At 41.9% G+C, this 25,593-nt stretch overlaps 2 protein-coding genes across 5 annotated transcripts in view; one reads left to right on the forward strand and one right to left on the reverse strand.

Moving 5' to 3' along the window:
• Nucleotides 1-25,593, reverse strand: part of nbeab (neurobeachin b) — a 269,175-nt gene that overhangs the window by 50,045 nt on the left and 193,537 nt on the right. For all 4 annotated transcript variants that reach the window (XM_036537414.1, XM_036537413.1, XM_036537412.1 and 1 more), the window contains one exon: nucleotides 19,805-19,941. In XM_036537414.1, coding sequence (XP_036393307.1) covers nucleotides 19,805-19,941 — 137 coding nt within the window. The remainder of the gene's footprint in view (nucleotides 1-19,804; nucleotides 19,942-25,593) is intronic.
• mab21l1 (mab-21-like 1) lies at nucleotides 15,592-18,294 on the forward strand. Its single transcript, XM_036537416.1, has one exon. It carries the CDS (start codon nucleotides 16,652-16,654, stop codon nucleotides 17,729-17,731), a length of 1,080 nt encoding a protein of 359 aa, XP_036393309.1. The 5' UTR covers nucleotides 15,592-16,651; the 3' UTR covers nucleotides 17,732-18,294.

A 25,593-nucleotide genomic window follows, 5' to 3' on the forward strand; every position in this document is an offset into this window, starting at 1 on the left:
AACATGCAGAAACTCTGCCACACATACAAACACACAAAATAAACATCTAGCTCCCAACTCCCCCCTTACACACACACGCACATACACACACAGTCTGATTTAAGAAGCTTGAGAGAAGACATGGGGTAATTTTGCAACCGGTCCTTTCAACAAGGCTTCACTAATGGTCCTTCTTTAGGGACTTGTCAGCCTTAAGATGACTGAAATCTTCCTGGCCTGGCTACCAGCTTCCTCCAACTGCCACAGCAAAGGGTAAAGCGGATCGTTTCAAATCCGAGATTTCTTTTTTTTTTTTTTTTTTGGTTGGGGGGGGGGTTTGGAGGATTGGAGGCCGAGAGCGAGAGCGAGCGAGTGTGAGAGAGGGAGAGAAAGAGACAGGGAAATAGAGGGAGAGAGACAGAACGAGAGAAAGGGAGAGACAGAGCCGAGCAGCAGAGAGGGCCTGATGAGCAATGAGCGCTTCACTCGTCCTCAATTAATCTTGTCTCTCTACCTTTGCTTTGGCTCTCCCCTCTACACGAAGGTAATAATGACACCCTCATCCATTATCCTTTTATCCCTGTTATTCACTTGAAATTGCTTAATAATATGTTACAGATTTGTCTTCCCTCGTATAATTCTTCCTGTCATTTGCAGTATATCATCCGGAAAACACACGGCCCCCTTTTCCGCCGGACGCTCTTTGAGGATTATCACGGGTGACACCTTCGGGATGCAGCCGGAATCTAGAGCATCATTTTTTTTGCGGCATAAAGTGGAATTACCCTGACTTATCTGTCATTGCCAAAAGCACAACAAGCCATTCAGCGCTAATGCAAAGGTAAAACAGGTTCTTATCGGGCCCTCCGAACGGGGAGCGCTTGTAAATTTATGCTAATGAGGCCCTTTTGTAGTTGGCTAACCCCCAGGGGCTGTGCCGGGTTTGCCGAGAAGGATGATAATCTGGCTGTTGAGTGCGGTAGATAATTTGTATTTTATCCCCTTGTAATTATATAGTTTAAATCTTTTTACCGTTGCTAATCCTCTGCCACGTGAAACCATGTGCGTACGGTGTGCATGCGCAACAGCACTAGTCGACCTACATCTCTCTTTCAAAGGCTTCCCCCCCTCGCGTGGAGCATGGGAGGAGAGAAGGCTGTTGATGTAATTCCTCTGACTTTCATGTCTTCCCTGCTTCCCTCTGCACTCTCCCCGAATCCAAATGGCGGCCAACGCGCCCAGCCTTTTGCGCCCGAGGCTAGGAAACGGAGAAGAGAACGGAGAGACAAAAGAAGGAGAAAACGGAGTCCGGGGATTGTGTGCGGCCTCTCTCCTCCTCTCTCCTCCACCGTCTGCTCCTCTGAGGAGGAACGAGGGGTGCTGGGGCTGAGTATGCTTCTCGGCCTTTAGGGTGTGTCTCTAGAGGAACCCCAGGCCTTCTCATACGCTCGCCAAACCTGACAGCCAGTGACAACCCGCTTGGCGTGGTGTAATTTGACTAATTACACCAGGCCAGAGCATATTAATGCAAGCTGTTTTCCTCAGGGTCAGCGACCTGCTGACTGCGGCTCCTGAAAAACTTTCCCCTGTAGACACACTACGGAGACTGGGGGGAAAAAGGCCTTACTTTTCATCATGAAAAAAAAAAATTCCTCCGTTTCCCCCCGCGTCTTTACTGATCAGTAAATGAGTATATCAAACTCAGTGGGAGCAAGCGGCCAGCGACACTCGGTCTCCTCTGAACCCCCTTCCACCCCCCCCAAACAGACTGGTTCCAGACCCCACCATGGGGGATTCTCTGATAACAAACTGAATTCCTCTCCTCCCACCCCCCTCCTCTCCCGAGGACGGGCAAGAAAAACAGTACAAATAAGCACATTCATAAGGCCCCACTGAACACTGGATGTTTAACCATTCATTTATTTTCATTCAAAGCATTAGCAGTTTTATTTGTCTTTGATATCGTCAACTTTATGGCCAGGATCTGTTTTAATTAATTTGACTGAACATTTTTCCTGAAACACAAAATTTAGATGAACTACAACAAATAGTCCAAGTGAATTGTATAATTCCAGATTTTATTTTCTACCTGGGGCAGCACTTTATATTTCCATAACATAATATTTTTGAATTTTCAATTTAATACAACATAATACAAAATTAATAATTAAAGTGAGCATATTAAAGTCATTGATAACATTTATGAGATAATAATTACATTTCAGGGAAAGCAATGGATACTCACAATGTTGATTTGTTTTTGCACAAAATTATGTATGTGGTCATGAAAAGTTTACTATTTTCACACACGACTAGGTAAGAAATGCAATTTCATACATTTTTAATGTTGATTCAGTTGAGGAATTGAATTGCACTCAGACATGCCGTTTAAATTCAGCCCTGACCCTCATCACAGTGTATGTGAATAAACAAAATCAAATTCACAGCAGCAATGAAATGGTTTGTTTTTATTTCCTTTGACATTTTTCAAAACCCCCGTTTCAACACGATCATACAAATCATAACCATTAGCTACACAAAAAAATCAAACTTGAAAGCATTACAATAGCAAGGAGGGGGGGTGGAAGTGAGTGGATGAGTGTGTGTGTGTTTTAATACAACTGCTCTCCCAATTGTGCTAAATCAATCTGAATGTAACACAAAGAAAAAGTAGCTACACTATTTGTATCTGCTCCTCCGGCTCAAACACTCAGTAATAATAGTCTTAGGGACTGCATTATAATGAGAGAATACCAAAGAGGCTTACAGGCCCGTTTCATGAAACATTTAGGCAAAAGTTCCAAGGGCTAGAGACGATGAAAGAAGGTAAGCTGCAAAATGTGCTTCTGGGATCCGCGGCCCTCATTGTACAGAAGTCACATCAAATTAATACTGAGGGCCATTTGCAGCCTTTCTTCTCCCGAGCTTTTCAGAACGGATTAAGCTATGAAAACTCTGAAATTACTAAAGCACCTATTAAGCATTATGCTCTCTTCTTCTTCTCCCTCTCTTTGAAGCCTGTTCAAATGTGCTGTAGTGTTCAATCATTTTTGTCAAAAAGAAGAAAGAAGGGGGGAAAAAAACGCCTTGTTTGCATGCTTGATAAAATATGTAGACAGATTGCTAAAGGACAATGTGAAATACCCCCTGAATCCAAATCTAATGCTTAACATTTCTGAGTGTTGAGAAGACATGTAAATATTCACTGTGCAAAATATATGCAGGTTTTTTTTGTTGTTTTTTTAACATATATTTAATTTCTGTAAAGTTTTATATTCATGAAATGAATCACTACATGAATGCATGAACATAAAAACTGTTACTCCCAGCTTGGAGTAAAAGCTGTTGACCATGGCTGCCTGAGCCCTCTCTGAACATTACTATTTAATGTGTTGGTTTGAGAGGTCCGGAATGCATGCAGTGAGTGGAAAGATTCTCAGAATTTTTCTCAGAGTTCCAGACTAACAGAATCGAGGAGATCAAGGGCAGGACTGGCTCCGGCGTTCTCTCAGCGTGTTCAAAGGAACGCTGGGAGCGCATGAATTGTAATTGTGGCTCCTAACAGGATTCAAGAGGGCCCAAATGGTGGCACTTGAGAAACAGGTCGTGTGGAGTTAAACGGCTGTCAGACACTCAAAGCTCCCCAGCATGTGAGCCACCCAACAAAGCCAGGCTAAAGCACTTCCACTGCCCTCCTTTCCAACCTTTCACTTGGAAGGAGTCGAAACATTTAACGTGTCCAATTTCAGACCTGTTGGGGACCTGTGTGAGTTTAGGGCTCAGGGGAAATTTGACCATTTATTAATGTTTTTAATAAACGTAACTAGCCGCTGTACCCATTCTCACGAAATGTCTGCAGGTGATTATACGTCCAAAGACAAAGATACCTTTTTACAGTGCAATTCAGCGACCTTTCGGTAAAAATACCTCTGCATCTGAAATGTGCGAAAATGTGTGACAGCCTAAATAAACAGAAATAAGACCATGATATCCACGCATTTGTGATACTTTGGTCTTGATGAAAATGTCTTGCAAAATTAAAAATTCTGGTCATCTTACAACTCAAAACTATTAATGGCAAAAATACACACATACACTCTTGAATAGATTAATTGCCAGTAATTTACAGATGAATCACGCAGTCAGTAACACAGTGTACTAAAATGAGCCAAAAAACAAACAAAATGAATGAAAAAAAATGAAATGAACTACAGAGTGGGGTATGATGAATAAACAGATACTGTTAGGGACAGAGAGAGAGGAGATCAGGTCGGCTAGCTATGTGTCAGAGAGTCAGGAATATAATGAGCACTCAGGTGGTGTCTGCCTTCTAAAGCCAATGGTGAGGGTGCTGCAGGTGGGGGGGGGGGGGGGGGGGGGGGGCAGAGCCAGGAGCAGAGTGGAGTCTGGATGCAGGCTTCAGGTAACACCTGTAACCCCAGTGTGCCGCAGAGGCAGCTGATCCTACATGACAGCAGGCCCCCAGGACAATAGGCCAGGTCGTCTGCAGCTGGAGCCCCCTCCCACCACCCCCACCTGACCAACCCGACGGGGCCAAGGCCTTCCCCGCATGGAGACTGACAGCTTTGTGTCTGGCCGAGCCCCGCCCTCCGCCCCCACGACGCCGCGCCGCCTCGCTGCTAATGCCCCCCAGCCCCCCAGCGTAAAGCCCCCTTAATTTGACCCTTATTAAACTTCTAATTGGATTGCGAGTAGCTCGGAGAAGCAACGCAGGACGCACTTTATTCAGCTGAGATTTTACCCTCTCCTTTGTTCGGCCCTACTCGCAGGATCTGATACGGAGAGCCTGTTTTTTTTTATTATTATTATTATTTAATTTTTTATTTATGTTCATGGTGAAAACCAAATAAAAGTAACACAGAGTGGCGAAACCAATATTTAACGTGTAAACAGGATTTAAAAAAAAAAAATCTAGCTGGATAACACTGCCCTTACTCCACTCTCTTAAAAAAAAAATCTATTCGAATTTCACAAGCTGCAACCAAGGTGCTGAAACAAAGCCTGGCCCTGGCCATTGTGTGGCCTTTCACTGTGTTAACAGTCTTAAAATGGCTACAAACATGGGTCCGTTCGGCGGGCACAAAGCTCCCCCGCCCTGCTCCGCACAGCGCCCGGGAGCAAACTTTCCAAAGGGCCTGAATTCGGTGCGGTCAGCCCTGCCTTTGGAGGGCACAAACCAGATTCCAGAGTCAGATTTACAACACCGCGCATTTAAAACAAATACAAATACAGACCCCTTTAACAACAACATCAATCACGCTAATTATGGCAAACACCATAATAACAACAATTACAATAATATCTAATTAAGAAGGGGAAGATGGAGGGCGGCAAGGAATTAATAGCAGACAGGTGTACAACACGGCGTAATTACAGAACCTGAAATTAGTTCATCGCCCCAAGGCAAACCGAGGCAAAAAAATAAAAAAATAAAAAACCAGACACGGGGAGAGAGTGAGGGAGAGAGCAAGAGGGGGTTCTCTGGCAAAAAAAAAAGGGAATCGCAAATAAGCAAACAAAAATGTCTTAAATGTGTAAATTAGGGAGAAAAATGAGAGGGAAAGCAGCTTTTCCCTCCAGGATTCTTCTTCAGATGAGAGCGAGGCGCAGCCGAAACGTGATCAAGGGGAGCCGCGGAGCGGTGCGGCAGGCGTCAAGTCGAGGACTCAGCCAGCGAGTGGCAGCTTCTCCTTTTCCAGTCAATCATTCATTACACAGCCAAGTGCTGTGGAGAAGTGCCTCTTCTACTTGACCTATCATATTGCTGCTTCTGTAAACGCCTAATCCCCGTTCGTTAGATGGTGTCAACACCCGCATTCGTTCACCGCGCCGCGGCTCTGGTGCGCCGACACCTCAGACGCCCCTGCCAGAACCTGGGAATTGACACTGTAATAAAATCATTTGAATTTCAACAAGCTAAAAAAAAAAAACGAGGTAAAAAAAAAAACCCTGCTCCTTTTTTCCACCCTTCTTCTTCTTTTTTTTTTTTTTTAGCTGTTTTGGTTGTCTTCGTTCCAGCTGTACAGTGCAAAAAACCCCCAGCAGAAATCATTTGGCTTTAGGAGTGCGTCTCCCGAACCCTTGCAATGTGTGTGGAGCAGCGTGGGCCGAGCTGTTCCATTATTTAGAGCGCGCGGCCATCAGAACGGACCTCACAGCACAGCCTGAGGGCACGCATTTCGAATTCAGGGTCTCCTCTTCCGTCAGAATCCTTTAAAAAACCCTCTCTCGCCTGGCAAATTTTTATACATCGCAAGCTGACCAAAAGTGACGTCTCTGATGTCACTCACGGATCACACCACCTAGCACGGCGATGAGGCCCGGGTGGCTCTGTTAAAACAAACATCTCCTGCAGAGGACGTTCGCCATGTCCCTCATCGACATACCCGTGAATAAAACTCCCAGAGATGAGTCGTTATATAGCATGGTAAGTATGGTAAGTTGCCACCCAAGGGCTCCATCGAGATGTGGGACCAGTGGAGGAAAACCCAATGTGGAAACCATGGATCAGTTCTTGGGGGGATGTCATGTCATCCATCACCCGTCGTGTGTTGGAGTAATGGAGCAGGAAGACATACAACTCTGTCTCTGCTCTCCAACCTGGCTGGCAAAGTAAGATTGAGTTAGTTGAACACTGAGCTTTTCGACTGCAAGCGTGCACACATACCTGCACACACGCACACGCACACACACACACGCACACCATCTCTCTCCGTCATGGGTGGGGTGGAGGTGAACCTGCTATGGGAGCTGACAGATACCACACTCCCACCGCCTCTGACCGACAGTCATGATTTAGTGAGGCTGCTGAGGAGATCTGTCTGTGGCACTGGGATTACAGCACAGTGCTTATCTCACTGGAAGTGGCTGAAATGGCACACAAATTGCCATTTTTTTTTTCTTTCAAATTTACTAGCAAGCAACTCCACAGCGCAAATACCCATCCTCCCACACAGCCTACTGAAGGCTCAGTGTGCACTAAAGCAAAACTACTGTGAGATGTGGGGAAACGTAGATGTGATTCTTCTAAACTTTGTCAGATGGGTATTACGAGCATATTTTAGAGTTCTCTGAAAGACGATAATGACCATGTGAAATAAGCGACCGGTCGTTTTCCCCCCATATGGTCTCCTTTTCAGCATAACGGAGAAGGGCGCATTCCCCATTGTCCTCCCACGCTTGTGACAGGGAAATATTCGGCGGGCGCTAACGGGACCCGTGACTAATCAAAGCAGACAAAACGTCCCCGCAGCCGTCTTTGTCTAGCGCGCGCCCGCAAACCTCTCCCTCTCGCCCTGCCTCCTGCATCCGTCTCTCCCTTCTCTCTCGCGTCTCCCTCTCCCTTCTGTGGGGAGTGGAGGCGTGGACACAAAATGGTGGCGTGTAACTACGCCGTCCATGTGGCAGGTCCAGTGGGGGGCGCCGCGGCCACCACTAGTGACAGCACGGGCTGTTGCTTTGAACAAGCTGGACGGCAGCCATCACGTATCAGACCCCTTTGACTGACTGAGCAGACAAGCACGACGCAACTGCTAGCTTCACCACACCGCGCAGAAAAGCACAAGCAATGATCACTTATCCCTCAACCAAGAATCTACGCCTACTACAGAGGGTTGCAAAATACTTGTTTAAACAGCAGCAGGCTTTGCCCTATGTCCATTATTACTTGAGTTTGGCCTTTTTATTAAGTTGCAACACAGCATCGTTCACACCAGTCACATGGCTGGTTTGCTGCCAGTTTTAAAATGGAGCCAGCAACACAGGCGAAAAGATCACAAGTGCATTACACAATCTGTTTGTTTACCCAATGTGTTTGTATAATATTATTTTAGATGGAAAACAAAGACTGAAAAAAATATCTGTTTTTATCATTATTTTAGTTATCTGCTCAGCAGACGCCCCTTCTCCAGGCGAAAAACACAAAGCCCAACAGACAAGCGCGGGGATAAGCGGACCGCCGCAACATCGTAAACGTCCGTATCTGTGTGTAACAATGCGCCGAGTTAAAGAGTTCCCTCGCAACTGTAACCCTTTAAACACCAGCTATCGATGACCACCGTGCTTCAGGAAAGAGTACCCGAGAATAAGGAGAATAAATCGCGGGGGTGGGGGGGGTGGGGGGGGGACAGGGGCAGCCTCCTCTCTTTCATTAATGGAAATTATCTTTCAATATGCTGGAGTTAATTCACACGTGTCAGCTGCAGGAGCCGCACAATGGGATGGCCACCTCATGAACTCCCACCACCACTCCAGAGAGTCCATAAAACAACTGGCGGCCGCGCCGGGGGGGTGGGGGGGGGCAGCCCCCGACACCGCCCTCTTGCACAGACCACCAGATGACACAGATGGGGCAAAACCAAACAAAAAGGACGCTCCCTTTGTACAAAGCGGGACCCCTTTCAAAAGCCACTCATGCAACAAATTGGGGAAATCTGGGCATGCTATACACACACACACACAGAGGGTTTTTTTTTTTTGCTCTTTTATTTGCAGGGCCCGCTACGTCACAGTAAGTGAAATCAGATTTATGGGTTTCTGCAACAATGCCGCTCTTCGGGACGTGAAATAAGGCATGGCTTTCAGACGGGAACTTTGGAAAAGAATGGCGGCTCTTGCTACGCAGATCTTGATGAGCACTACGCACTCCTTTACACTATCAGTATCCCAGCAGTGCACTGGCTTCGCCATCTTTTTCATACATTTTGAACTTGTTAGCTGCTTAGCAGTTATGAAAACAGTTCCAAGATCAAGAGGAGTAAGCTAGGCAACTCTGCATTCCCAAAAGCCATGTACAGAAAACTGTAGGTTGGCCTTCAAGTTTATTTTGTAATAACTCCCATCAATGTAAGTTAGACTTGTGTTATATATGTATATTACGTGTATATGTAAATACATAACATATATTATATGTACTTTTAATATTTATATTACTTCTACTTCTAAAATCACATTTTAAAATAATTGTAATATGTTGAAAATATGTCCATATCAGAAGTAAATGTCTCAAATAAATATGGACAGCAAACAGAATGGTTGTCCCCAGAAATGATATTTAGTCGAGCCTATATCTAGTCTATTATAATTTATATTAATATCCCAGATTATAAGATAACACTGTTATCAGAATAAACATTTTCCCCATCGACAGTGGCTGATGGTTGAAGGAACACATTCTCAAACTAGCATACAAAATTGCATTCTTGTACATGGAGCACTGAGTGTTTCTTGCTGTAAATAAAGCAAATACTCTTCTGTAAGCTTACTGTGAGATCATCTCTGTACAGTGTACGTTTCATGTTTAGCTGTTTTGTTTATACATAACTCTACTCTACAGGCTAATTTTTTAAAAATAATTTCATATAGCTCATTCAGTAAAAAATGTAATGATATTTTGACTGCCTGATTTAACATAAATTAGGCATAACAACAACCTAAATTTAAAACCAATGTTACTTTTCTTGGTAACAATTTTCTCAGCCAACCAAAAGTAATTACTTTTTGTCACCAACCACCAAGAATGATGAAGATGAATTCAAGAAACACTAGGACCATAACAGCAAAAGCCCCCTGCAACATTATTACTCTTTAACACGCAAGTATGGCAGACACAAAAGCACATGCAACTTATGTCTCGTATATATATTTCTGATGTTTGCTTTCGCTCTTGGAAGTGTTGCGTGCACTGCAGTGGGGTGTAAATGATCTCTCTCTCTCTCTCTCTCTCTCTTCTCTTCTTCGCCCCTCTCTCTTTTTCTCCTCTCTCCCTTTCTTTTCCGGCCGCCTGCGCGCTCTGCAATCTGCATAGAGGGGCATTTGTCATCATTAGCCCCAGCTCTGACAGTTGGCACCCAGCACCTCAGATCTCCAGGACTGGCAATTATGAAGCCTTCATCCCTTATTTGGGTTACATGGCCTAATTTCATCATAGGCTTCACCACCAGCATTTCATTATTTGCACCCCCCCCCCCCCCCCAAAAAAAACCTCTGAAATATGAATGTGCTTTATTTTCCTCATATTTTGTGTATGTTTGTTTTCTGTAATTGCATTCCATTTTCAAGAGGGAGTTTGTAATTGCTTATTCCACGCTGAGGGGACATTGAAGACTCCCTGGTCAAGTACCATCAGGTCAGCAGGTAAATGATTACGGTCTCAACTGTTAGACAGGAGACGTCTTTCCGACATTAAGATTAATCACAACGCTGTTAAGGCGGAGGTGCCGTGTTCTCTCGGCTAGGACGCAATCAAAGCGGTACACTTTCAAAGCAAGAAAATCGGCCGCGAACACAAGCCTCATTTGAGAAACGCTGTCCGGTGGAAGCAAGGCCGTCAGCTTTCTCAAACACGCCAATTTATTCAGGAAATGCGCCTGTATTATTAAATAACAAAAATACCATAGCGCCGAACAAAACCCCGAGCCTGCTGAAAGCCTGTAGTTATAACGTTTTACAACAGGCACTTACAAGGTTAGAAGCGGCCCGTGAAGAAAGAATTGAAAAATAATAAACAGCCAGCCGGGAATCCTGCCTCCGACCCTGACAAACACTTTCCTTAGCGCTGTCGTTTAGGAGATAATACGGCACTTAACAAAGCTCTAATGAAAAGGGGGAAGACGGTGGCTTAAGCAGCACAACTTCTTGCTGATGGCACAGGCAGAGAAATCTATCACTGTCTGCGGGAAGCAATCCTCCAGCTTTCAGAGCAGGGAGCATATTACTAATTTTCTGCATTATTATGTAAACTGTTTTTCTGCAAATAAAACTAAATTATATTAACGTAAAATCTATGCAAATACATGCAGTCATTTATCAGAAAAGCTGACAAGCATTCCGCATAGAAAGGGATGGGGTGGGGGGTGGGGGGAGTGAGAGCCGCGGAAGCAAAGAGACAATTAATTAATTTTGGAATTTTCTCATTCTTTCTCTCACTCTCTCTCTCTTCCTCTCTCGCTCACTCTCGTTCTCTCTCTTGCTCTCACTCTCTCTCAACACACCAAAGAAAAGTTGTGCTTTTTTCTCCTTCCACCCTCTGCCTTCTTTGTGTTTTTGGTTTAACCACATATGGCTTTTGCCTGCCATGCTGATCGTGATAAGGTGTGCAGATGCCCCTGGCTGTATTCTCCCAGCCCCGGTGCACCCTGGGGATGGGGGTGCTAATACCGCATAGAGAATAAAACAAATGAAAGGACAGAATCCAAAAAAGAGTGCAGTATGTCAGGCAGGAGGGGGGGGGGTGAAAAATTTACGCCAGTACCCCACAGAGAGACCGTATTGCTTAAAATAACAGAATCCTGATTATAAGCTCAGTAACTAGGCTGATTTTCATGAAGGAAACCCAGGGAATAAGCCGTAATTAGTCACCGTCCTGTGTGATTTCGCTGTATTATTTTCCACTGCGTTGATGCTAATGGTGATCGCACTGGGCTTAAGTGATACCAGCCTTAATCTCATTTATATCTGAGTGCGCCTCTCCATTAGCTGAATGTGATAATCAGCACTCTGACCTCCAAGATTCACAACCATTCTCCTTTTTTAACTAAGGCTCAATTTATGTCCCTTGAATCAAACATGGAATCAATGATTTCCTGGAAAATAAGTGGTGAAAAGAATGTTAATTTATCAATAAATAACTGGATTACTAAAATAGACAGACAGCAACACTTATTACCTCTAATTAGCATATTTAATTGGCTATTAGTACTAGCCATTTTTTACCCCTTTGGTATTTCTTTCTTACAGTCTAATAATGAAGTTGTGCTCCATATGCTCTTATTAATTAAGCAAATTAATTTTTAGAGTACGAGAATTAATGTTCAAAGGATTAAATAACTTACTGTAATCTATCACAGGCTTTTACCCTCTCCCATGAAACCACTACACAAATCTTACAGGAAACCGCGTAGGGAAAAAAGTCTGTGAGCATTGAGTGATTTCAACATGTTTTTAAAAAAGCTTAACAGAAAAGGCTAATAGGAAATGTACATATTGGGGGGAAAAAAATAATGGGCACTAAATAAAGCATGTTCACATATTTTGTAAATGATAAAGACTTAAATTCAAGGAAAATAATTTTTCACACTTCCAACTGCAGTGGTTAAAGTAACTATTTTAAAAATGGCGTGCACAAAAATAGGAGACAAGGAGGAAGAGAAGAGAGCGGTGCTACCCTGTCAAACTGCTGAGGAGTTCAGATAAGCATGTATCTCTCTGCTGATGATCAGATCAGGGTTGTGCCCCTTTTTGTTCACAAGACTGCACATGCCTCTGGTTCCCAACAACAACTAGGACACTGGAGAGACTTTCGCTTCAAAACAAGCGTCTCTCCGACGCTCACATTTAACCTTTGTCTGAAACAGAGGCATCTCAACTGACAAGGTAAGACCACAAGTCTCTCCACAGACTCCGAACACCCCAAATGAAGAAACGAATGCATTTCAAGACAATAAAAAAATGGACTGTAAGGTTTGGCTTATAACAACAATTATACTCACGCCTGCTGTCGTGCAATGAATGTGAGACACAACCAAAACACATTTTAAAACTATTCGATTTCCGAACTGCTATTGAATTAATGCAGGATGTCCGTGTTGTCAAATGATGAAAGGATTCTCTATGTCTGACATAAGTCTGGTGTCGTGTGCCATATTTCAGCTGTTTGACAAGAACTATTAGCAGCATTCCAGACCCTTTTGACAGGAGAATCAGTCTTCCAAAAAAGAGCAAAAAAAAAAAAAATGGGCGAAATGAAGTGCAACTGGAAGGCAAGCTCTGAACATAAAGAGGCCCTGTTAGTCACATGTTAGTCCAAAATTAGAGGCAACATAACTCATTGTACTGAATCATGACGGTACTGTGCCAGTGGAGAAACAGACCCATACGTTACTCAGGGTCTCTGGCATCGTGCTGGCTGTGTAGACAGGTCTGAAGGGATGCAGTTATTGGGGGGGGGGTGACCATGGAGCTCCATCAGGAGTCAGGCCCAGGTCTAAACTAGCTCTGAAGGCCTGGGGGGGAGAGACACAGGGCCAGATTGAGACGAGAATGAGCCAGTGGTGACCAAGTGTGCATGCTGCAGATTAAGAACTCATAACCCTGATGAGGGGCAAGCACACCATCATAGCATGGGGATGGCCAGGGATGGAGGGGAAAAACTCAGGGGAAAAAAGTGCAGGAGACATGAAACGTTCATTGGATATCAGTGTGTTAGAGAGACACTGAATGACAAGGTGAGTGTGGATCTGGATCTAATACAGGCTGATTACTGCTGTGAGAGAGAGAGAGAGAGAGAGAGAGAGAGAGAGAGTTTGAGTGTGTGTCTCTGAAAGAGGGATGGCCAAAAGGGCCAAGTATGGTTTTGCCTCAGCTATCTGTTTGATAAAACCATTTCAGTTAGTCCCTAATGTTGTCTGATGTGCCTGTAACAAGCCCTCAGAATTACCCGCTGCAGGCAGAAAATAGCCTTCATTAGGCCTTCCTCAGCTGATTACGTTAAAAGCTGCAATCCGTCACTGTTTATGACAATTCATAAAACATCAGGTCAAAGACGGTGCATTTAAATAAAAAAGACGAGAAACCGAAGAAAGTCAATCAATTGAACACGGGGGCCATTACATTAAAAGGCCATCAGCGGTGAATTACCGAAATCCTCCCTTCTTCATTTTATACTTTCTCACACTTAAAGCAACTGGTCTGCCAATATCCGTCCACCCGGTCTTGGGGAGCAGTGGGAAAATATTTATTGCGGCTGGAGAGATGATGCGGACAGAGGGCCAGACCCACTGGAATAATAATGGAAGCCACCCAGCCATGGGGGCCTGCTCTCCTCACAGCCTCCTGCCAAGCCCAAACACGCCCCTCCGCCTCAATCTTTACTATCTGTGCTCTGCAACTTTGGTCATTTTCAAAAAAATATATCTGTGCCATACATTCAGTTACGTACTTTAGGTAATCGTGTGACGTGAGATGGAGGGGCTTTGCAAATTGTACTGCACACGGCTTGTTTTCTCGATGCACCTCAGCGTGGTTTTAACTTGGGATCTGTTTGACTGTTTTCTTCAGAGCATGACCTATTATTATACATAAATTCTGACACCGCACACACGCAGAGACACAGACACACAGACACACACAACCGAGCACACACAGACAGTATTTGTTGATAAGGAATAGTCATGGATATGCAGCATACAAGCATTAAAATTTTACTCCTTTTAAAAATTCTAATCCTTTTAAATCAATTTCCATGTTTTCATAGCAAAATGACTCTGCATTACAGGACACAATACTGGGTCTGTATGTAGCCCTAATCATGAACTGATCAGGAATATAGTAAGTATAGTAAGAAAAAAAAATAGCAAACAGCCACTAAAACAATGCAACATGCCCACATAGCAGGTTAAGGTGTTGCACCACTTAGCCTCAATAATCTATTCCACTTCTAACAGCCCTAAGAATGGCGTACAAAAAAAGAAATGAAAGGTTAAGCAGTAACTCTTTTAATAAGTGACAACAACTCTTCACTACATACTGTTGTAAATTAACTTTTGTTATTCTGAGCTGAAACAATGTGTAGACAGTCTTAAAACTTACAATTGAAAGGCACGCTTCCACATTGCTTCTTCTTCTTGTGCGGAACATTGAACTGGACATTTATTTTAGTGTTTTAAGAAAGGTTCCGACTTTACTTTAACAAAAAAATTTATTAATAAGGAAAATATATACAACATAGATTTACAAAATACCGACGTAGGTTAGAGGGGAAGATTTTTAAATCAAGACTTATTAAAACTACGCCAATTTTTTTATTTTAATTACTAAGATATAAATCTGAAGCGCTGCTCATTCCGTTGACCATTTTAACGAATTAGTAGCTCTTATTGCGCAATTCCAATGTCACTACATCACTATCTTTTAACGTGCGACCTTTTACTGCTATGAATATGGCTTCTCAAAAACACAAGAAAATAACTACTCTGTAGCTCATTTTGCTATCGCTAATTGTTATATATAAATACTTATCCAACGAAACTCAGACAATGAAAAAACGTGTTATTTACATATATCCAAAAAAGAGCAAACGATAAAATCAACTTAAAATCTACGCGCGTGTAAATACGGAGTTCCCGCTATTGGAGAAATAGAATAAAATCCATAAAAAGCCATGAACCAAAATAAAACTGACTCCTTCACCATGTGCGCAATATAACTGCAAATGTAAGATAAAAAAACCTAGCAAATAACTATGGTAGATAACGCGCCTTTCTTAAAGAAAAAATACGTACATAATACGTCCAAAATAAGAAATCGCACTATAATGATAATCGTTTTAAGAAAGTCTCTTCTGATCTGCTGTACACGATGCATGAAATACTAAAACCTCCACTACATTTTAAAGTTCTAACGAGAAGAAAACTGGCAAAGCACAGTTTTGGTCAAAATCATATTTATTATACAAAACAATAAAATGTAAGCGTGAGGAACTTACCTATCGCATTCATATTTCCCCAATTCAGTGAATGCATTTACATAACTGCATGCATGGCATACAAACATTTAATACAAGGGAAAAAAAACACTGCATAAAATGCAATATGCAGTTTCCCTATAGCTACAATTAACGGTACTGAATTAGGTGAAGGCAGAACACACACAAACTTGGAGTAAGCACAAACACAAAATCTGACATGATGACCTGTTATCATTAAGCCTGTCATTACAGTCATCATGTCAAATTCTGGAGGACTCCCCCTACCACAAACACATAAAAAACAACACACATCTTTGCACAGCGTTCACGCCCGGCATAAAAATAGAGACATCTCCAAAAAAAAAATCGTGAAATATTCAAGAAAATTAACAGCGCGTGTTCAATTATATTGTTATATTCAGACAATCAGTCATTTGCAAAAGCATGACACGATTATACCTGCGTCTATGACAAGTCAAAAAAAAAATCTCATCCGGCCAACACGTCCCTACACAAGAAGAAAAAGACAGTCTGCAACAGCAAATAAACCATTATTTTCTTCGCCTCCCAACGTGTAGGTGTATTTCCGCTGTTCGATATACTCCTACCTTTAGTTTTAGTTGTATATAAAAGCCAGGGATTAATTTGTTGTCGATAAACTGGAGGCGGTGACGAATCTGACGGCGATTGGACCTCCCCGCTTGTAGCCCTCCCTTCTTAATTTCCACGGGAGCGCGTCCGGGCTCTTAAACACAGCAACACCGGCAGCCTTCACCACGATCTTACTCACAGGCACCGTGCACTTTCACAGCCTCCTGATTACAAACTCCGGCAAGTGATTACAGAATACACAAATAAGAAGGGGTTGTTTTGACTACTGAAAGCCGTGCAAGTGTCCGGTTTCAATACTTGCTGCTGTTGCAATGGACGTTTGATTATCAGCTACTCGACTCCAAATTGAAGGACTTACTTTTTAAGAGCTCTGCTGCAGACGCTGATATTTATGACCAAGCGGCTTATCGCGCGAGTGCTTTGAGCACATAAAGTAGGCTTGCTTTCCTAATATACACTTTTTTTCTTTTAAATAGCTTTCTTTCTTCTCTAAAATTGGCTCCCGTACAAACAGCCGCGTTGGATCCCTCGGCTTACTGCGAGACTCCGGTATACAATCCGGATCTCTGCCCAAATATGATAGCTGCTCAGGCCAAGTTGGTGTACCACCTTAACAAATACTACAACGAGAAATGCCAGTCTCGGAAAGCCGCGATCTCCAAGACAATCAGGGAGGTGTGCAAGGTGGTTTCGGACGTCCTGAAGGAGGTGGAGGTGCAGGAGCCCCGATTCATCAGCTCCCTGAATGAGATGGAAAACCGCTTTGAGGGTCTGGAGGTGATTTCGCCGACCGAATTCGAGGTGGTCCTCTATTTAAATCAGATGGGGGTTTTCAACTTCGTGGATGACGGCTCGCTGCCAGGTTGCGCCGTGCTCAAGCTCAGCGACGGCCGCAAGAGAAGCATGTCCCTATGGGTCGAGTTCATCACAGCCTCCGGTTACCTTTCGGCCCGCAAGATCCGGTCCCGCTTCCAAACGCTGGTGGCACAGGCAGTGGATAAGTGCAGCTACAGAGATGTCGTAAAGATGGTCGCAGACACCAGCGAAGTGAAACTACGCATAAGAGACAGATACGTAGTTCAGATCACCCCGGCTTTTAAGTGCACGGGGATATGGCCACGGAGCGCTGCGCACTGGCCTCTGCCACACATCCCCTGGCCAGGACCGAACCGGGTGGCAGAGGTAAAAGCCGAAGGTTTTAACCTTTTATCGAAGGAATGCTACTCGCTAAATGGGAAACAGAGCTCGGCGGAAAGCGACGCCTGGGTCTTACAGTTCGCCGAAGCCGAGAACCGTCTCCTACTGGGGGGCTGCAGGAAGAAATGTCTATCCGTTCTAAAGACACTGCGCGACCGTCACCTTGAACTCCCCGGACAGCCCCTTAACAACTACCACATGAAAACTTTGGTCTCCTACGAGTGCGAAAAACATCCACGGGAGTCGGACTGGGACGAGAACTGTCTCGGGGACCGACTAAACGGAATTTTACTACAGCTCATCTCGTGCTTGCAGTGCAGAAGATGTCCGCATTACTTTCTGCCAAATTTAGACCTATTTCAGGGAAAGCCCCATTCAGCCCTCGAAAACGCAGCCAAACAGACTTGGCGTTTGGCGAGAGAAATTCTAACCAACCCCAAAAGCTTGGAAAAACTCTGAGGTAAAACGGTAATGGCGAGTCACTGATACACGATGTTTTCGCCCCCAGGTCTGACCGGGGGTCATGAGAGGCCTAGATGATGTTGCGCGGATCAAGGAATTCACGGACAAAAAACTATCACTGCTGTTATGTGTTTATTTTCATGTTCTTGTAAGCTGTGTAACAAATGCCCCGTGGATTATATGATACTCATTATCAAAAACAATTTTGAAAGACTGATTTTGTCAGCAATATTATCGTTGTTATTCGGAAACTAAAACATGTATCAACAATCAAAATCAATTGATGGGTAACTATCAGTGTTAATATTTCTTAATTTCCAGTGCCCTACATAAGCGAAACGTTTATTTGCTAAAATGCTTCAAATAAAGCTCCGTGGAAAGCATTGGCAGAATCTAACTGTACGTTTTTATACTGTATATACATACATTCATAGATTGTGCTTCCAGTGGTCTGAAATTGTGAATGTTGTTTTGTGACACGTAATTAGAAGTTCAATTCCATCAGTTTAAGGATACTCCTGGATCTTTCTGGTATAGAAGAAATCAATTTAAAGTAGTCTACATCCGTGATATTTTACTTTGTCTATTGTCAATGGAAATTGTCTAATTTTAAAGTTTACATTTTGATGGTACTATCTGTTCAATTTTAAAACATTCCATAAATATACTTGAATTCTTATTTAAAATATATTCGAACATTTTTGTTTTGATTCTGCTTATATTATAACGCCTGAAAATAAAAAACGATATAAATATATTTGAAAAATGCACTTGAAATACACTGGAATATAACACTTTGTGATTTGATTTTTAATTTCTGTCTCTGAATTTATTTAAAGAGCTAATAAAAAACTTAAGTATTATTTGTGTCCAAACAGTGACTCATCATGTGTATTATAAAATGTCATATTTTAAGCAGTATGCATTTATTTGTACAGTATGCAATATTATGACAATATTTTCCCGTGTTTCTAATCTTATTAAAATCAAACGGACAGATGTTTCGCGTTCCACATAGTTTCCATTTAACTACAAGTAGCAATAAAATCTAATTAAATGGGTCTACTAAATGCTTTGAAACAAGCTACGTTCAACAGCTGCCTTACTTAAAGAAAATTATTTACACAGCTGTCAATCGAAAAAAAAGGAATTTACTATGAAAAATCCAATACACTGTCTCAAAAAAGATATTTCTAAAAAAGGAGATTATACATAACGGCGGAAATTCACAACGACATCTATCATACCACTTGCGTTATGATTAAATAAAATGACATATTCTGCTTATTCATTGCACCGTTCTTGAAATTGTTTACTGAATATTCAGATCACAAAAATGAATCAGTGAATGTATTGAGGCCTTGACATTTACAATACAAGTCCGTTCAACAATTCCCTGTCGTAAACGCGTGTTTTAATAAACAATGTGAAAAGTTATATGCTAAATAAAAATAAAATAGCAACTCTATGCATTGAAAAATAAATTTAAAAGGATCAAGGTACGAATCTGAAACTACAAAGGAGCTAAATATATATCTCACAATGAAATATACGCAGCTCGCAATACACTTTTAATGAGACAATCTATACTGCCAGTGCAAGTCTTTACATCTTTAGAGGCTTTGGATTCACATAAGAATATACCGGGTAGGCCTACGTTATTTTTTGGCTGGATGGACTAGACACGAACACATGCATGCGCTGACCTTGTCTGTAGTGTTACTCTTTGGAAATTCGTGCAGGTTAAGATGTCACGTCTGTTTGTACTACATTAAACAACCCTCGCATGGATGGCACAGTAATAAAATTACAGGGTTTTCGGCAGGTGATTTTTATCCTACTTCTTCCATTTACTTGTAACTATTCAGTAACGTGTTCATGTGAGTTTCACGTTCGTTTTCATACATTAATTTCAAAAACTTATTGTACGAATGAATAAAACAGGTCTCGATTTTAGCATGAATTAAATACGAACAAAAAGTAACGACACACATAAACCCACGGTGGCATATAAACAAGGCAGATGTTAATCTCACATTTTGAAAAAAGGGGAAAAAACTTAACACTTACTTTGGCGTCAGTCTTTTTGAAGGCGGGGTCATCTTCATCCACCTCAAAATAGATCTCGGTTGTGGTGATGGAGAGCGTCCCTCGAGCTACGACGACGGGGGCCACGAGCTGAGCCGGGGTGCTCAGGACCACGGGGCCTGAAAGTGACAGGACAACGATTGTTTCACGCACAGAACGGATGGATCAAAACAGGCGACAAAACTAGAACTTGCCTCGACAATTCAGCCTTACCAAATGTCCTGCGGAACAGGCAACTTTACTAATTAACATATGTGGTTCATTAGCCTCAACACAGGAAATTGGTAATATTTTGTACGGGAATGCGCTTATTATCTTGAGGCGGGACACAAAGGCTGTCTGAAAATCTTTTTTCATATTTGCTATGACCATGATGCTGGGCAACTGAACATGGAAACCACACGGAATAATGCAAATGTAGCGTTTTATTTTATCAATGCTGTGTATATATATGTGGAAATGCAGTAATACAATTTTAACATTAGGTGAAGCATTGCAGCATCAAATTCAAAACAGTGATCTTACAATAACACGAAAATGGGTAGAATTTAGTGGCGGGTAATGTAAACCGATTTCTTGCATTATTCTAGAATTTCATAAATATTAGAAAAACCTCCATCCCCGTATTCGCCTACTTAGGTGAATTTCGCCGTGGATCATTTTAAAACAATTACTATTATCCAATACAAAACACATTCATTACTTATTTATCACCTAACTACGATGCTACACTTAAACGAGCTTGTTCTTATGTGTGATTATTAAGGTACCGCGAATTATAAATATTATTATAAATATTGCAATATAATTTGGGAATGGCCCCCATCCAGCTCTTGCTGTACATGCCATGAAACTCTTATTTAGCGTTTCCAAAACGATGATCGGTATTTGACGATAGATAAATTGTCATTTCTTTTGTGTTGTATAATGACACACGAAGGAATATCACAACTTTGATGTGCTTTTCTTCAAGCAACAACCATGCTTAGTGCAGAAGACGACCACTAGAAATACCATTATGAAACAGCTAAGTGCTAAAACCTGATCCTCAACGATATACTTTTAATATTTCTTAGACACAACGATGGCTTTTTGACCCCCGGTCAGCTGATTGCGATCACATGTGATTCCTCTCCTGTTTTCTCCGCCCCTCCTCCCTCTCCCCCCCCCTCTCTCTGCATCCTCCATCTTCTGTTCAGCGCACAGCACAATGTCGTTACGTTCTCAGCCCGCAGATCCACTGATCTGTCTCAAGCGCGCAAGAAAGCTCTTGAAATTGGGATATTTATCGATCTCCTGAACTCCGAAGAGCCACTTTAATGTCTCATCAATCTTAATCTAGGTTGCTCAGCCAATTATGCCCGATACTGTTGCAAGATTACAAGTGGATTTTGGTTTCAATTCCCAAAGCGCTCCTTCATTGTGCTCGTAGACGGTTTTCAGAAACGGTCGACTCGACTTCCCCCCACTCTCTCTCTCGGCGCTGGTTGCGTAAAACATTATCTTATGTCTTAAGCGCTGCGGCGCAATTCATTCTTATTATTATGCCATTCAGATATGATGGTAATTATATGGTTTAATTCTACAGAATTTTAACCCGATCTAATGCAACTGTAACCTTGCCAAGTTTGCTATATATTTTATGTATTAAACGGAAAATAGGTGTATATATATCTTGAAACATTATTCTATTTAATCCGTTATAAACACACAACCTTCTTGTACACATGTACTCCGATTTTTTGGACATTTTAGGCCTAAATATTCATATCATGCCATTTTCCCTTTATGTGTTCAGTTAATGCAATTTTTCTTCCAAATTTAATACACGTAGCAAGGAAAATAGAAACTTATAAATGCTAATTCTCACTTTCACATCACTGCGATATATAACATAATATGTTCAATACAATATGTTAAGTAGTCACTACCTTATACTATTATTACTTATGAAGAGTACAGTTTCAGACACAGTATCAGCAAAAACCTACATTTATATCCTATAAATAAACAATATATTTCAAACACATTTGTGCATTTATTATTATTATTATTATTACTATTATTATTATTATTGTTATTATTATCCTTTTACTATTTAAGTCTTCACAAAATTCAGGAATCGATTATGGCTTCATCTTGTTTCAAGATGTGCTGGTTTTGTGAAAATATCCATTCTCACCCCGCCGATCAAGTAAAAGCAAGAAAAACACGTTGTCGTGGCAGAGGCGCTGTTTTCAACAAAGGACACGCATGTTTTCTTATTTAACGTTATTTTGTATTTTGCGTGCTAAATTTGATTTGTGAATAACGCCCTCGCTGCTAATGGTATGTTATCTTTCACATGTCGGTTGGAAACCTTCAATTACAAGCGGACCCCCTCCCATGTAGAATAACATGTTTCAGGGGTACAGAACCGATTGTGCAGTCGCCTGGAGGGACACTTGTAAAGAGAAAGACAATACGGCGTTAATCCACTCCATCCACCGCGAGAGAGAGGATTAGGCAGTAATCCCTTCTGGGATAGTCGCTCCATAATTAGGATATAGCATTAAAATGTTTACATAAAGCATAATAAAGTACTGCAAGATTCTCGTTATGTCAGGAGAGTGTAATCTGTTAACCTTAAGTATCTGGAAAAAATGTCTGGTTTAGAGTGCACGCGCTAATACTAAAAAAAAGTGACTTCATATCGTCCGTACATGTTAATATACCGGCTATCAGCTATTTAATCCTAGTGAGAACTGTAGGTAACAATACAATTAGGATATTAATAATAATACTAAGAAGAGCGGACAAAAACAATAAAAGCGACAACTACATTGCTAAAAATACTAACAATAACCACCACAAGAAATAATAATGATATATAAAGAAAACACGTATAGAATTAATAACGACTTTTTTTTATTCGGAGGGAAATTATATTCTTGGAAAAAAGAAGAGAAGCCGGAGTATGCTCGGTTTTAACCCGTCGTCTCCACACTTGACGCTGCTACCATAAGTGCAGCCCTGTGTAAAGACTCCAGTCCACATGTCAACGTAATATTCACTATGTCAAAATATGTTTGACATGTCTGAAACAGCACACGCGGGCCTCGGTGAAATCAACACTGACTGCAAATGGGCTGTGCTGTTGAGAAGCATCTTGACATAAAACGTGTATCATCATGCGCCGTATTTAACATGACATACACAAGCGCAAAAATAATAAAGTCTACAACACCTTGGAGTGATTGCCAAAATGCTGTCAATTAGGCCGATCTCAAAAGAGCAGTGTATGTGGGCGAGCTGCATTCAGTTTATATCCGGTTTGTGTATCACCCAGAGGCTACCAACGGTTTTCGACTTACTTTTTTAAATAGCTTTAAACAGAATTAGTAATCAACGATAAAATATTGTTTATTCCTTTTCATAAAACGATGAATATAAAATAGTAGGCTAACACTATACTCATTTCAAGCTAAACAATTTCAATACACTCAAAGTTTCTGCAGTTATTAAGCTTAAGTTTCCCTTTTTCAGTACGTATGGACCGAGATACTAAAGTGGGGGAAATTAGTGTAAAGTCTCCATGTAACTACATGTATACAATGCAGTATTAAATTCAATCCGCTAAATTTACATTGAGTTGTTTTCATACAGTCGCGGTCTCAAATCTAGTTCAATCTGGGAAACGATGAAAAAAACAATACAGTAAAGATAATCAGACGTATAACTAATGCGAGGTTTTTTTTTAAATGATCAGCAATATTGAGCATTTAACTGAACACAAGTTGTGTTTTATATACCCGCGCTACAGAGTGACTGCGTTGCCCGTCGGTCTGATGAGCTGGTTCGGTTGGTCTGTGTTCGTTACAGTGTCATCGCTGCAGTCTCACTGGGGCCATTTAGAAACACGGCACTTTCATCCAACTGTCTCATTTTTATCCCTGGTAGGAAACGGCATGGTTTTAAAAATAGCAGAATATGGTACACTTATTTATTATGTAAATAAAATGTCTCAAAATTGCTTGCATAGGAAAATAGTTATCTTTTTTGGATTCTTTCCATTTATTCACAATCATATGAATCACATTGGTTCAACAGTGATTCATTATTTAAATTATGAATTTCTCCATTTTTCACTCCGATCGATTTCAGTGAAGTATTATTTTCTCCTAATGTTGCTGGATTATGCCCTGTTTTGGGGTGTAAATAAACACTGTATTATCTTTCACTCTTTGGACTATGACAATTTTTACTGTGATAAAGGCTTATTCCTCAGTCACCACTGGAAGGAATGTGGGGTTCATCCAACATGTCACTGGCCTTTCCAAGAATCTCACAGCTGTACTGGGAAATGTGTTAGGAAAACACTGTGTGCCATAAAGCACTATTTGAGCATAATATATACTTATCAGTTCCATTTGTATGTTTTGTATCAGAACATTATTCTCAGCATGGTAATTTGCAGAACCTAGGTCAGTTTAAATGAGACAGCATAAATTACATTCTGCAGCAACACGAAACAGGCAGCCAGGCCAGCTCTCCTAAAATCAATGGAGCAGTAATTTCTCTGGTAAGAAAGGCACTTTATATACATTAAAACAATCATATGTATCATTTTTTCCCAACACTATTTTTAGTTCCACAAGACACCATTAAAATCCTGCCTGATATGGTAGGTCATGTCCCCACAGATTCGTATTTTTAAACAGTTATAATTCAGTTAACATAACCATGTTAGCACCTGTACAGGAGGGTAACCAGATACACTCAACCCTTACAGGGAAAATAATCAACAAATAATGGCAGAAAATCAGGGCATCTGACATACGCTCAGCTGCATTCTTTTGGTATTATGCAGATCCGCATCACGGGGATGGTGTCCGTGGAAAAGAAAAAAAACCCAGAAAGGTGTGAACCAGCACTCAGAAGGCCTCTGGCAAGGACTTAATTGAGTTAACAAATCTGAATTGAGTTGACGAGAGTAAAATGTACCGACAGTGTGCCTGAAATGTCTCTCCCATTCAATCTTTCAAATAAAGAAAGCCTTTCTTCCAGAAAACAAGGCCACCTCTTTCTGTGCGGATCACCTCCGTTTACCGTGGTTGAAAAATCACGGGCTCCCCAACTTCTACCCTGTCCTAACCACCCTTTCTCCTCCCTTCATCTCCACATTCCTCCCCCAGCTTCTCTGCCTCATCTCAGACAGTGCTCAGCAAACACAACCACTCGTTTGATGCCAGCGCAAACGCAGAAATCATGCGCGCCGTTTGCGGAAAGGAAAACCTAATAATCAGCTCTGTGCCCACAGCTCCCTGGGCTGTCTGTGACAGCGGTGGCTTTGCTGCCGAGTCTGTGCCAGCGCTTATTGGGGGCATTTCTGCAGACGTGCTCACAGGCCTCTCATTAGGGCTTGGTGCGGCACAGCATGGCGTGCAGCAAACACAGTGACTACACCAGCCTGCCACAGTCTCAGGATACCACTGGCCCACCAGTGAACCTCACAATGGAGCGGCAAACAAACAGCTGCAGATGCTTTCCCACAAGTGCCTGTTTTCATCTCCAGCAGTGAGCGCTTTCTTCTCTTGTATCTCTCTCTCTTTCCATTTCTCTGTCTCTCTCTCTCTCTCTCTCTCTCTATTTCTCTCTGTCTCCGTGTCTCTGTCTCCCTCTCCTTCTCTCTCTCTCTCACGCACATACACACACACACGCACACACACACACAGTCATGTTATTTTTACTTCCCCTTTGCTTAATTATTTCTAATGCAGCTTAAAATGAGT

This window comes from Megalops cyprinoides, chromosome 9, assembly GCF_013368585.1.
Source record: "Megalops cyprinoides isolate fMegCyp1 chromosome 9, fMegCyp1.pri, whole genome shotgun sequence".
In the NCBI taxonomy this organism is placed as follows: Eukaryota; Metazoa; Chordata; class Actinopteri; order Elopiformes; family Megalopidae; genus Megalops; species Megalops cyprinoides.